The sequence below is a fragment of the Hemitrygon akajei genome, chromosome 4 (assembly GCF_048418815.1).
Source record: "Hemitrygon akajei chromosome 4, sHemAka1.3, whole genome shotgun sequence".
NCBI lineage: Eukaryota > Metazoa > Chordata > Chondrichthyes > Myliobatiformes > Dasyatidae > Hemitrygon > Hemitrygon akajei.
The window spans coordinates 56,161,132-56,175,074 of NC_133127.1; the positions used below are offsets into that span (position 1 = coordinate 56,161,132).

At 45.8% G+C, this 13,943-nt stretch overlaps 1 protein-coding gene across 5 annotated transcripts in view; it reads right to left on the reverse strand.

Annotated features, from left to right (window-relative positions):
* Positions 1-13,943, reverse strand: part of LOC140726365 (janus kinase and microtubule-interacting protein 1-like) — a 395,420-nt gene that overhangs the window by 216,029 nt on the left and 165,448 nt on the right. For all 5 annotated transcript variants that reach the window (XM_073042649.1, XM_073042647.1, XM_073042648.1 and 2 more), the window contains one exon: positions 2,582-2,824. In XM_073042649.1, the coding sequence (XP_072898750.1) occupies positions 2,582-2,710 (129 nt within the window). In that variant the 5' untranslated portion in view covers positions 2,711-2,824. The remainder of the gene's footprint in view (positions 1-2,581; positions 2,825-13,943) is intronic.

The window sequence follows — 13,943 nt, forward strand, 5'->3', positions numbered from 1 at the left end:
ACCGCCATTCAGGGCCCCAGACAGTCCTTCCAGGTGAGGTGACACTTCACCTGTGAGTCGGCTGGTGTGGTATACTGCGCCCAGTACTCCCGGTGCGGCCTTTTATATATTGGTAAGACCCGATGCAGACTGGGAGACCGTTTTGCTGAACACCTATGCTCGGTCCGCCAGAGAAAGCAGGATCTCCCAGTGGCCACACATTTTAATTCCACGTCCCATTCCCATTCTGATATGTCTATCCATGGCCTCCTCCACTGTCAAAATGAATCCAAACTCAGGTTGGAGGAACAACACCTTATATACCGGCTGGGTAGCCTCCAACCTGATGGCATGAACATTGACTTCTCTAACTTCCGTTAATGCCCCTCCTCCCCTTCTTACCCCATCCCTGACATATTTAGTTGTTTGCCTGTTCTCCATCTCCCTCTGGTGCTTCCCCCCCACCCTCTTTCTCCCGAGGCCTCCCCTCCCATGATCCTTTCCCTTCTCCAGCTCTGTATCACTTTTGCCAATCACCTTTCCAGCTCTTAGCTTCATCCCACCCCCTCCGGTCTTCTCCTATCATTTCGCATTTCCCCCTCCCCCCACTACTTTCAAATCTCTTACTATCTTTCCTTTCAGTCAGTCCTGACGAAGGGTCTCAGCCCGAAACGTCGACAGTGCTTCTCCTTATAGATGCTGCCTGGCCTGCTGTGTTCCACCAGCATTTTGTGTGTGTTGTTGTTTGAATTTCCAGCATCTGCAGATTTCCTCATGTTTACATCAGGATACCCTGCATTGACTGCAGCCTGGCATTCAATACTATCATCCCCTCAAAACTAATCAATAAGCTTCAAGACCTAGGCCTCAATTCCACCTTGTGTGACTGGATCCTTGATTTTCTCATTTGCAGCCCCAGTCAGTTTGAATTGGCTGCACTATAGCTTCTCCACAATCTCCATCAGCACAGATGGTACATAAGGCTATGTGCTTAGCCGTCTGCTCTACTTGATTTATACTTACGACTGCAAGGCTAACCATACTGTAGCTCCAACGCCATATTTAAGTTTGCCGACAAGACCTCTGTCACTGGCCGAATCACAAGTGGTGACAGATCAGCATATACGAGGGAGCTTGAAAATCTGGCTGAGTGGTGCCACAACAACGACCTCTTACTCAAAGTCAGCAAGACCAAGGAGCTGATTATTGAGTTCAGAAGGAGGAAACCAGGGGTCCATGAGACGGTCCTCATCAGGGGATCCAAGGTGGAGTGGGTCAGCAACTTTCAGTTCCTCAGTGTCCAGCACGCAAGTGTCATTCTGAAGAAAGCACGGCAATGCCTCTACTTTCTGAGAAGTTTGTGAAGATTCATTATGTCATCTAAAACTTTGACAAACTTCTATCATTATGTGGTGGAGAGTATATTGACTGGTTGCATCACAGCCTGGTATGGAAACACGTGCCCTTGTACAAAAAAGCCTACTAAAACCAGTGTATATGGCCTAGTCCATCATGGGTAAAGCCCTCCCCACCATTAAGCACACCTACAGTGAGCACTGTCACAGGAAAGCAGCATCCATCATCAAGGACCCTTCCATCTAGGCCATCTCACTGCTGTCTTCAGGAGGATACAGGAGGCTCAGGAACACCAGTTTAAGGAACAGTAATGATCCTTCAAGCATCAGGTTTTTTTGAACCAGATGCAATAACTTCATTTACCCCATCACTGAACTGCTCCACAGCCTGTGGACTCACTTTCAAGATTCTTCATCTCATATTCTTGGTATTTATTACTTATTTATTGATTTATTTATTATTATTTCTTTGTTTTCCTTTTTCTAATTTTATTTGTACAGTTTGTTGGCTGTTTGTCTGTCCTGCTGGGTGTGGTCTTTCTATTGTTCTGCTTGGATTTCTGCGCATGCCCGCAAAAGAACAAATCTCAGGGTTGTACATAGTGACATAGATGTACTTTGATAATAAATTTACTTTGAACTTTAATACTTTCTCAGTTACAAATTGTCTTGACTGCCTGAAAGAATTGTAAAAGAGGCAGAGTTTCTGTAAGCCTGTACATTATGTACAAACTATAAAGAGTAATATAACCTGAACTGACAGAGCCAAGATGACATTACACGTTACACTTCAACTATTCCACCACATTACTGTCTCTGAAGATTGAGACGTGAGAAGTAAGCATAAAATTCTAGACTGACACTCCAGTGGTACCTAATCAGAGATGTCATGTTTCTGATGAAGTATCTAGTCTCCAAAGTGAACAGAAAGGACTCCATGATACTATTTCAAGGCCCAGCAATAAAGTTATCCAAGGGTTCTGACTAACATTTAACTCTTAACCAATACAAACCTGATTCTGAGCTCTCAATCACATCATTGTTGGGTGGAAGCAATTGTCATGTTCCCCACATGACCGCATAGGAATTGTTTTTAACAAGTACTTCATTGACTATGAAACACTTCAGGGATCTTGAAAGACAAATGAAAGTATATTTTTTCTTTAATAGACATGGCAGCATTCAGTTGTTCTATGAAGATAACTGTGTAAGCTCTGGTACTGTCCCGTATCCTTCAGTGTTCCTACCTTGCTCTTTTCCTGGTGAAGCTCTATCTGAATATCAGTCAATTTGGCTCGGAGTTCTTCATTGGCAGCTTGTAATGCATCTATTAGCGCCTCAGGCTTCTCGCCCTTTCCTCGTCCTTTCTTTGACATTTTTTTGTCCAGCAGTTCTTCTCTGTAGATTGGATGGGAAATCAATAATTCCTAACCGTCAGGGCTTCACACCCTATGAATATTCCTCCCATCGCCGGCTCCATTCTCTGGACCCTGGAGAAAATACAGTTAAGACAAAGTAGAAAGTAAATTCAACATTGTAATTCATCACAGAACAGCATCTTACAGAGCATGACATTTCATCTCAGTCTTAATATATGGCTGCAGTTCCTCAGGGCAGTCTCCGAGCGTAACTTCCTTTAGCTGCCTCATCAATAGTTTACTGTCAGCAAGGAAAAGGGTCTTACCAGGGAGGTGTGTGGACAAATTTGATATACCAGGATAAGCAATTCATAAAAGCTGAGGCAACAGACTGCATGCATTCATACTTACATGAATGGTGACTGGGTGGAATTTCGTTCATTGGGCTATTATGTGGACTCTTATAACTTTGTAGTTAATAGCAAAATTCTTCCAGGGCTTGTGAGGGACGGGGAGGGGGGAATGAATATTTGCGATATGATGAAAGCCATTTCTAGATAATGTCTGGAAAATAAATCTACCAAATGAGGTCTGGGTTCACTCAGCAGCTAGCTGGAAGCACACGCAAATACATTCTAAAGAATCTCGACAAAGTGTAATTAGGGAAAGATACCTGGCAACTTTCCTTGAGAATGTTTTGCATTACTGAAAAACATTCTATTTCAAGAAAATGCATTTGATAAACCTGTTTCCTCTCAAAATATTAGGAGCAAGATGGGATAAAAAAAAATCACCTGATACCCGGATCTCCAAAATCTCTTAAAAGCTGTAGGATGACCTGTGTCAGCTGACTCCTGAGGCCTGATACAGGAAGACCACAGGGAGTGCAAATATGATTGGTTAATCAGCATGCATTTAATTTGTATTGATGTAGGGGTCTCACATATGGCACAAATATCGAGAAGCAGCATCATTAGGAGGATTAATATAAATTCAAATAATAACATAGTATTTTTAATCATCAAAACACTGATACACTGCAGATAAACTAACCTGATGGTTTCCATCATTGGAAAGGAAGGAAGACAGTAGTTTAAATATACAGTTAATGACTAAGCATAACTTGTACTGAGTGATAATATTCCATAGATGAATACATTTCTAGAGAAATGTATAAACAAAAATGGGACTTGCTATTATACAACTGTTATACTTGAATCTGGACTTGCATTTCAAATGCATGGTAACTTTTGACCTAGCATCTCCTGTAACCTTTTGAATATGGTTTGAGTTTCCATGAGTGTTTACATGGGTATTGTCCTGACATTTATGAAATTAGATTTATTACTTCAAGATCTGGCTTTACCAAAATAAAAGAGATCAGGTTTAGTTGCACTAAAATTGGGCTTCTAAATATTTTAACCCTAGAACTAACTTATTAGTGGGATTTCCACCAGATGAGAAAAATAGCAGTTAATTTCCCATTCACTGTGAGGCTGTACAGGTACATACTAGCTTCCTAGAGATGCCAATAACAAAACATCCAAATGAACAGTAACCTACTCATTATTCATCAAATGCCCATGGAAATCAGCCCCATTAACCACTTATGTAACAACAGTTAGGCATATTCAATAGAATTAAATCATTTATGTTCGTCTTTGACATATCAAGGGACTATTCAATGACTTGTGGGACCAGAAATTAACATGATCAAGAAAGATGACTACTATGTTATATACGTATTTGACAGGGAAATCCAATTTTGAAAGCCTGTGATTGATCCAAAGAATTACCTACAGGAACTTCAGGGTAAGGATACTATAGGCATGATGAGGCATGATGAGACACCTGAAGAGTAACCTATCTGTTGGATGGAAGCGACCAACAACTCTGATAGAGGCAGATGCCAAGATGTTAAGCTCATCAGTGGGAGGTGGTGCTTTAGCACTGCTGGCCCACCGCCTCGAGGGGGTCTTGATCATAAGCGGGCCGAAACTCCTGAAGACAGGTGGTAGATCAACTGATGATCCCACTGATGATAGCACAGGACAGTTAACATCTTAGTCCACGTGTATTTTCAATTCTGATGTCCCAAGTGTGAACAATACTGCAGAAAGGTCTTATATTGTAACAGTATCATTTGGTATCAACACATTGTAGGTGGGTGCTATCTTTTGTCAGTTGGAAAAGGACTGTTTGATTTAGATGAAGTGACCACTTGTTCTAGGCTTGCTTGTTACTGTAGTCAGATGCTCATCATTCAATTGGATTCAAAGAACCTACAACCAACCTACACATAGGGGAGACTGCAGATCCTGGAAATCTTGCCTCACACACAAAATGCAGTAGGACATTAGCAGGTCAAGCAGTGTGTATGGAGGGAAATAAACAGCTATTTCTTCGTGGTCCAAATCCTGATGAAGGGTCTCAGCCCGAAATGTTGACTGTTCATTTCCCTCTACAGAACTTGCCTGATCTGCTGAATTCCTCCAGCAATTTGTGTGTTGAACCAAACTGAATCAACCAGCAGAGGGAGTCTGTATGTATAGTCAATTGGGGGCTCTGTAATCCCATTTTTCGGGCAGTTATTGCTAGATGGCCTTTTTTGTTGGCACTTTCTTAAAATGTGTTACTGATTGAAAAAAACGAACTAATCAACACACACAAAATATTGCAGGAACTCAGCAGGTCAGGCAGCACCCATGGAAAATAATAAACAATCAACTTTTCGGGCCAAAATATTCTCCTGGATTGAGAAGGAAGGGAGAAGATGCAAGAATAAAAAGGTGGGGTGAGGGGAGCAAGGAGTCTTTGCCTTTTAACTTAACTTCCTCTGTTGACTGACTCATTACCTTTGTAATTTTTGGGCTAAAGCTCAATAAGATGAAAATGTCTTACACTTCCAATGAGAGTCAAAAGTAGGCTATTTATTCATCAGATCAAATACTTCATTCACAAATCTCAGACAACAAAGCAATTCAAAACCTAATGTAATGAACTCCAAGTAGCATCACAATCTACATTGTTAAGCAGCAAGTAATACTCATAACTATTTCTATCCTGCTGTTATCAGACTCTTAAAGGGACTTCTCATGCGCTGAAAATTAATTCTTTATTTCCCAGTCCTCTCCCCTGTGCCTCTTGCATTTTGCTTGTTCACCTGCAATATACTTTCTCTGCAGCTGCTACACTATATTCAATATTCTGTTTTCTTTTTACTACCATGATGTATTCATGCATGGCATGGTCTGCTTGGATGACACTCAAAAGTTTTTCACTGTACTTCAGTACACATGACAATTGTTATCCGAAGTCTGACCAGTTGCCCCTGATGGACAACTGGTTTTTCAAAGGTTTTTCATTACTGAGTCCCACCAATATCCATGCAGAGGCTCCAGTTGAACAATCACATAAATATGGACTATGTCCATAACAGTTTAGAGGTTGAATACTTGGCAACAAGTGGCTAACATTTTGATTACCTAAAGCCTTCCACTCAAGTACAACAAACATTCTCTATACAGGGGCCCTTATGTGCAAGGCGCAAGGGGATGGTCACCGAGCAGTAATCCAGAGGCAAGGTGAGTGATTTGGTAAAATAAGTTCAAAGCACAATCCATGAAATTAAAGTTCATTTCCTAAATAAATCCAGATTTAAGAAGTCAGCATCAATGATAGGGGACTGTGAAACCATCAGTCTCACACAAAAAAGCACCCTTATGCATTCTGGTCTGAATAGGTCTGCAACAAAGTTAACACGGGGAAATCTGCAGATGTTGGAAATTCAAGCAACACACACAAAACGTTGGTGGAACGCAGCAGGCCAGGCAGCATCTAAAGGGAGAAGCGCTGCCCTGATGAAGGGTCTCGGCCCGGAACATCGACAGTGCTTCTCCCTATAGATGCTGCCTGGCCTGCTGCGTTCCACCAGCATTTTGTGTGTGTTGCTGCAACAAAGTTGTTCATTCTTAGCTGCCTCATGAAATGGACAAGAAAACCATTCTGTACAATTAGATATTGGCAGCAAATCCCATAAACAAGTAACAAAGTGCACATACTATTATATCAATTACTTGTTCCCCTTTGAGTAACCGTACATTGGCTACACAGATTAACAGTGAGGCTCGAGCAATGATTCATGCAGAAACACTGCAACATGGTGGGGGCTGGCATAACAAATGTGCAGCTTCTTTTTCTGCCTTGCACCTGCATAATGCTGTGAACTGCTTGCCCCTTTATTGTTATAATCCAATTTATCCCTGCAAACATCAATGCTGCGCCATCACATCTTCCAAAGTAAAACTGCCAGTTCCTGTGTGGGCTTTGTATTTCATGAGTTTTCACATTCGGTTGGTGTTGAGAGAGCCGCCAGTGCTAATGACTTTTTTTTCCGCACAATCTCTAATGCAATGTGCTTTGATGGATGGGATTAAAAAGTACCACCATTAAAGTAATCCATTAACTCTACACTGGATCGACACTATACAAGAATAAAGAGTGCAGCTGTATGTTTAGCAAATAGTTAACTCCCTTGACACAGATGAAAAATGCCTCAGGGACAGTGAGACCTGCAAATTTGTCAAACAATGCAAAAGCCAGCTCTTAAAATATTCAGTATGAGGAGTGCTCTGAATTAAATCTAAACTACACAGGATAAAAGTTTTTCTGATTCAGAAATGCAGTCTGTGTTGCAGTCTAAATTCCTGCCACATTCTTGGCTTTATTTCCTTAATCTTCTGTGGAAATAAACTGATCATCTAGCTTTTCAAAACCTGTAGTACAATACTACATTCCTCCAGAACCATGACGGCACAACTCTTCCCTCAAGTGAATCTTGTAGTTTGTAATACTGTTTTATTCTGAGCCATTCTCTGCTAGACTGTCAATTACGGCTGGATTATTGAAAGGAGAAATGCTTGAAACACATATGTGCCTGGAATTTCTGCAGAAAATTCTCCTGATTTGTCACATATTCTAAAGGAACACTACTTCATTTCCTTCTGTGCCAAGCGCATTCCAATTCCCTATATACCACTACGTACCTTACTCAGATGTTGCCTAAAAATACATAATAAAAACCTATCTCAAAATCTCCAACTATTGCTGCAGTGGAAACCAACAATGTAAATCCAGGCTTTGCCCAGTCTCCCCAGATAGCACTGTTTCATTTACTCTGTATCACCAGGTTAATGTCATGCTTGTGTGGACTGTGTGTTGGCTGATCAATAGGACTCTTGCTGAAATTCCACTGCAAGCTGACAATCAATGCCCTCCTAAGAAAAATAATTCCATACAATCTTCATTTGCACCTGACATCAGAAATTTCAATCTTTAAAAATGTATAAATTATTTAAAGAAAAATCCTTATGAGTCAAAGCTGCAGCCAGTGGAATGTCACAAGCTCATCCCCTCCTTCAGTCTAACATCTTGGGCTGCATCATGCAAGAAAATGTTGTCACTCCAAACCAAACAGCCTCTGGAATCTAACGGTGGGATGCAAATTATTGCAGTTCTATTGCACTCACATTAAACCTGTGCTATGTTAGACCTGGCATCTGAACAGCAAGCCTATTCACTGGAATGCAGAGGAATGATTGCCAAGGAAAAGACCAAGTGTAAAATAAGTTGTTCCTTTAAAACAAATTGTGTTTAACAATTTAACTGTTCAAAAATGTTTTAAATATTTTAAGTTTTAAGCCTTCTTAAGCTGAATGTACCTATCTAAAAGTCTCTTAAAAGACCCTATCGCATACGGTTCCACCATTGTTGCTGGCAGCCCATTCCACGCACTCACCACCCACTGAGTAAAAAACTTACCCCAACATCTCCTTTGTACCTACTCCTCAGCACCTTAAACCTGTGTCCTCTTGTGGCAACCATTTCAGCCCTGGGAAAAAGCCTCTGACTATCCACATGACCAATGCCTCTCAACATCTTATACACCTCTATCAGGTCACCTCTCATCCTCTCTTGCTGCAAGGAGAAAAGGCCGAGTTCACTCAGCCTATTCTCATAAGGCATGCTCCCCAATCTAGGCAACATCCTTGTAAATCTCCTCTGCACCCTTTCTATGGCTTCCACATCCTTCCTGCTGTGAGGCAACCAGAACTGAGCACAGTAAGCTTTCCTGGGGGTCAAACATTTTAATTCCCATTCCCATTCCCAATCCGACATGCCAGTGCCAAGATGGGGCCACCTCAGAGCAACAATTTATATTCCGTCTGGGTAGCCTCCAACCTGATGGTATGAATATCAGTTTCTCTTTCCAGTAAAAAAAATTCTCATCCCCTTCTCTTTTCTTCTATTCTCCACTCTGGCTTTTTGCCTCTTCTCTCCTGCCTAACACTTGCCCCCTGGATGCCCTCTTCCTTCCCTTTTACCTATGCTCTACTCTCCTCTCTTAACAGATTCCTTCTTCTCTAGCCCTATACTTTTCCCACCCTCTGGCCTCACCTATCACCTTCTAGCTGATACTCCTTCCGCTCTCTTCACCTTATTCTTTCTGTTATCTTTACCCTTACTTCTCAGTCCTGAAGATGAATTTTGGGGTGAAATGTGGACTGCTTATTCATTTCCATAGATGCTAGTTCCTCCAGCATTTTGTGTGTGTTTCTCTGGGCTTCAAAGGTTCAAAGGTTCACTTATTATCAAAGTAAACAACTCTGAAATTCTTCTTCTCCAGGTAGCGAAAGAAAAATATGGCAGTATGATCATCAACCCCCAAATCCCTCTCCCGCCAAAAACAGAAAAGACACATCGAGCCCCAAATCCCCCACCCCTGCACACAACAAAATGAGAAGGATGGGATGAAAAACACAGAATAGAAAAGAACTATGGCTACAAAAGAGTCTACAGTCCAGGTCCATATCCAAGATACAGAATACCTGTGTAACATTCTCCCTCTCCGTAACAGGGCAATCTCAGCAGCTTCCACAGACGTTCTCATGTTCATGTTTTAATTGTTTTTTTTATTTTTAAATGATTTTTTCACCTTAATTGCTTTTAAAGGATTATTGATTTTTTTTCTGAATGTTTAGGATATTCAAAGGTATTCAAAGTCTGATTGTCAATATGCTTTTATTCGGCCATTTTGTGGGTAGGCTTTGTTCTTCCATTGAGCAAGATCTCTGCCGTTTATGAGAAGGGCAGCACGTACTTGCAAGCTGACATCAGTGGATAGATAACAGATGCTTTCAATCTTGATGTGCACATCAATGACGACTTCTGGTTGCATATTCTGCCTCTTATTTCTACAAGGTGAAACTTAATGTGGGCGTGTTTATTTCTGTGGTGGGGGACAGTAAGAGTTTATTCCTAAACTCTCCCCTACCTTTCTCTTATCAGGTTAAGTTCATACAAAGCCAGTGATCAAAAGGCAGCTTCAGATGCTGAACAAATGCTCAACAGCTTCCAGTCTTTTGGAGCTAAAGCTGTAACACGGGTATCATGGCCTGCTACTGGAAAACAAGCAACAGCATATGGTAGTTGCAACGCTGGAAAGGCACCTTCCTGACACAAGGGCACATTACATATGGATTTAGATTTATTTATGTACATTGAAACTGTACAAGTGAAATGTGTAATTTGCATTAACACCCAAGGATGTGCTGGGGGCAAAGCTGCAAGGGTCACCACACATTCTGACCAACATTTCGAAAACATTCTGGAAGGAGCAGATACATAATAAAAGCTGTTCAAGACTTATGAAAGCATATTTTGTATATGGCTCATTAACCTTAGACACTGAAATATATCTATAAATCATGTCGTTCCTCACTATACAACTGATTGTAGCGGTGTGCCACACGCAGCGCTGAAATAACGATACGTAGTCGATGAACTGCGGTTACAAAAGAGATTTTATTCGAACTTCGCGGCCTTGCTTTAAAGCCTTCCTGATCCTGCCCTCCCCGGGCGCGGATGCTGTAGGGGGCACGTATTCACAGTCCTGTCCTGCGCACGAGCTTTTCCCCTTGTTGGTGAAGCAGACTTGGCGCCCTTTTGGGACTGGCCTTTATGCCGGCGCGCTGGCTATTTGTGAGCCGGTTCAAGTGCACTAGGAAGTGGGTTGCCACATAACCCCCCCCCCCCCCAGAACCGGCGATTCACCCCCCCAATGTCCACAGTCTGGGCCGGACCCTGTTTGGGAGGTCAGCCTCTGCACCGTGGTGCCGGAAACTCGACCGGTTGCGCCACGTCCACATGGGCCGGTTTGAGTCGGTCCACCGTGAAAACCTCCTCTCTCCCCCCAACGTCCAGCACGAACGTGGACCCGTTGTTTCTGATCACCGTAAACGGCCCCTCATACAAACACAAACTTACAGTGCTGCAGGTCTTTGGGTACGCAGGTCGGGTTCTGCCCATGCTGCGAAGTGGGTATGGGGGCCAGGTTGCCGAGCCTCTCGCGTAGTCTGCCCAGGACTGCTGTGGGTTCTTCCTCGTGCCCCCTTGGGGTTGGTATGAACTCCCCTGGGACGACCAGGGGTGCGCCGTACACCAACTCGGCTGACGAGGCGTGCAGATCGTCTTTGGGCGCCGTGTGGATGCCGAGTAGGACCCAGGGAAGCTCGTCCACCCAGTTAGCTCCTCTCAGGCGGGCCATGAGAGCCGACTTTAGGTGACGGTGGAAACGCTCCACCAGCCCGTTCGACTGTGGGTGGTAGGCAGTTGTGTGGTGCAGCTGTGTCCCTAAAAGGCTGGCCATAGCTGACCACAGGCTGGAGGTGAACTGGGCGCCTCTGTAGGAGGTAATGTGGGCTGGTACACCAAAGCGAGATACCCAGGTGGCGATCAGTGCCCGGGCACAAGATTCGGAGGTGGTGTCGGTGAGCAGGATCGCCTCTGGCCATCTTGTGAACCGGTCCATGATAGTCAGGAGGTGCCGCGCTCCTCGTGACACTGGCAAGGGGCCCACGATATCCACATGAATGTGGTCGAAACGCCGGTGGGTGGGGTGGAACTGCTGCTGCAGAGCTTTGGTGTGCCGCTGCACCTTGGCCATCTGGCAGTGCATGCACGTTCTGGCCCATTCACTGACCTGCTTGCGGAGTCCGTGCCAAACGAACCTGTTGGCCACCATTCGGACGGTTGTCCTGATGGAGGGGTGCGCTAAGTTGTGAATGGATTCGAAAATGCGCCGCTGCCAGGCTGCCGGGACGACGGGACGGGGTTGGCCGGTGGTGACGTCACAGAGTAGGGTCCTCTCACCTGGGCTTACGGGGAGGTCCTGGAGCTGCAAACCGGAGACTGCAGTTCTGTAACTAGGGATCTCCTCGTCTGCCTGCTGCGCCTCCACTAGTGCTTCATAGTCTACCCCCTGGGGCAGGGCTTGGATGTTAGGGCGGGAGAGGGCTTCCGCCACGACATTGTCCTTTCCCAAGACATGCCGGACATCCGTCGTGTATTCAGAGATGTAGGACAGATGTAGTTGCTGGCGGGATGACCAGGGGTTGGATGCTTTCTTGAACGCAAAGGTAAGAGGTTTGTGGTCCGTGAACGCGGTGAAAGGCCTACCTTCTAAGAAGTACCTGAAATGCCGGATTGCCAGGTACAGCGCCAACAGTTCCCGGTCGAAAGCACTGTATTTGAGCTCGGGTGGTCGCAGGTGTTTGCTGAAAAACGCCAGGGGTTGCCAGCGACCCTCGATGAGTTGCTCCAGCACCCCACCGACTGCCGTGTTAGATGCGTCCACTGTGAGGGCGGTAGGGACGTCCATTCTGGGGTGCACTAGCATCACGGCGTTTGCCAAGGCTTCCTTCGTTTGAATGAAAGCGGCGGCGGACTCCTCATCCCAGGTAATGTCCTTGCCCGGCCCCAACATCAGGGCGAACAGGGGGCGCATGATTCGGGCAGCTGAAGGGAGGAAGCGGTGGTAGAAATTTACCATACTCACGAATTCCTGAAGGCCTTTGATTGTGTTGGGTCGGGGGAAATGGCGGACAGCGTCTACCTTAGCGGGCAGAGGGGTTGCCCCGTCTGTAGTGATCCTGTGGCCCAGGAAGTCGATGGTGTCGAGCCCGAACTGGCATTTGGCCGGGTTGATTGTCAGGCCGTATTCACTCAGTCGGGCATAGAGTTGACGGAGATGGGACAGATGCTCCTGACGACTGCTGCTGGTTATGAGGATGTCGTCCAAATAGATGAAAGCGAAGTCCAGGTCGCGTCCCACCGCGTCCATTAACCGCTGGAACGTCTGTGCGGCATTCTTCAGGCCGAACGGCATGTGGAGGAACTCGAAAAGGCTGAAAGGGGTGATGAGTGCCGTTTTGGGGACGTCGTCAGGATGCATCGGGATTTGATGGTATCCTCGGACGAGGTCTACCTTGGAGAAGATCCGTGCGCCGTGCAGGTTTACTGCAAAGTCCTGAATGTGCGGCACAGGGTAGCGGTCCGGTGTTGTAGCCTCGTTCAGCCTGCGGTAGTCACCACATGGTCTCCAGCCCCATGATGCTTTGGGCACCATGTGCAGGGGGGAGGCCCATGGGCTGTCGGACCTCCGTATGATCCCCAATTCCTCCATCCTCTTGAACTCCTCCTTCGCCAGTCGGAGCTTGTCCAGGGGAAGCCTTAGAGTACGGGCGTGGAGGGTGGTCCCTGTGTTGGGATGTGGTGCTCTATGCCGTGTCTGGGCATGACTGCTGTGAACTGTGGCGCCAGAACCAATGGGAAATCCACCAGGACTCTGGTGAAGTCGTTGTCGGACAGCGTGATGGAGTCTAGGTGTGGGGCTGGCAACTGGGCTTCACCCAGGGAGAACGTCTGAAAGGTCTCGGCGTGGACCAGTCTCTGCCTCGGCAGGTCAACCAGTAGGCTGTGAGCTCGCAAAATCTGCGCCCAGGAGCGGTTGGGCAACGGCAGCCAGTGTGAAGTCCCACGTGAACCGGCTGGAGCCGAACTGTAGCTGCACCGTACGGGTGCCATAGGTCCTTACTGTGCTGCCGTTCGCGGCCCTCAGGGTGGGACCCGGTGCCCTGTTGCGGGTGTCGTAACTCGTCGGAGGTAAGACGCTGATCTCGGCTGTGGTGTCGACCAAAAAGCGGCGTCCCGACCGCTTGTCCCACACATACAGGAGGCTATCCCGATGGCCAGCCGCCGTAGCCATCAGCGGCGGCTGGCCCTGGCGTTTCCCGGGAACTTGCAGGGCGGGCTACAGTGGCGGTCTTCTGCGCCCCATCGCTAGTGGTAGAAGCACCATTGTTCGTTGGTCTCCTCACCCCTGCCTCTGGGGTTAGTGGGCTCTGCTGCCGGG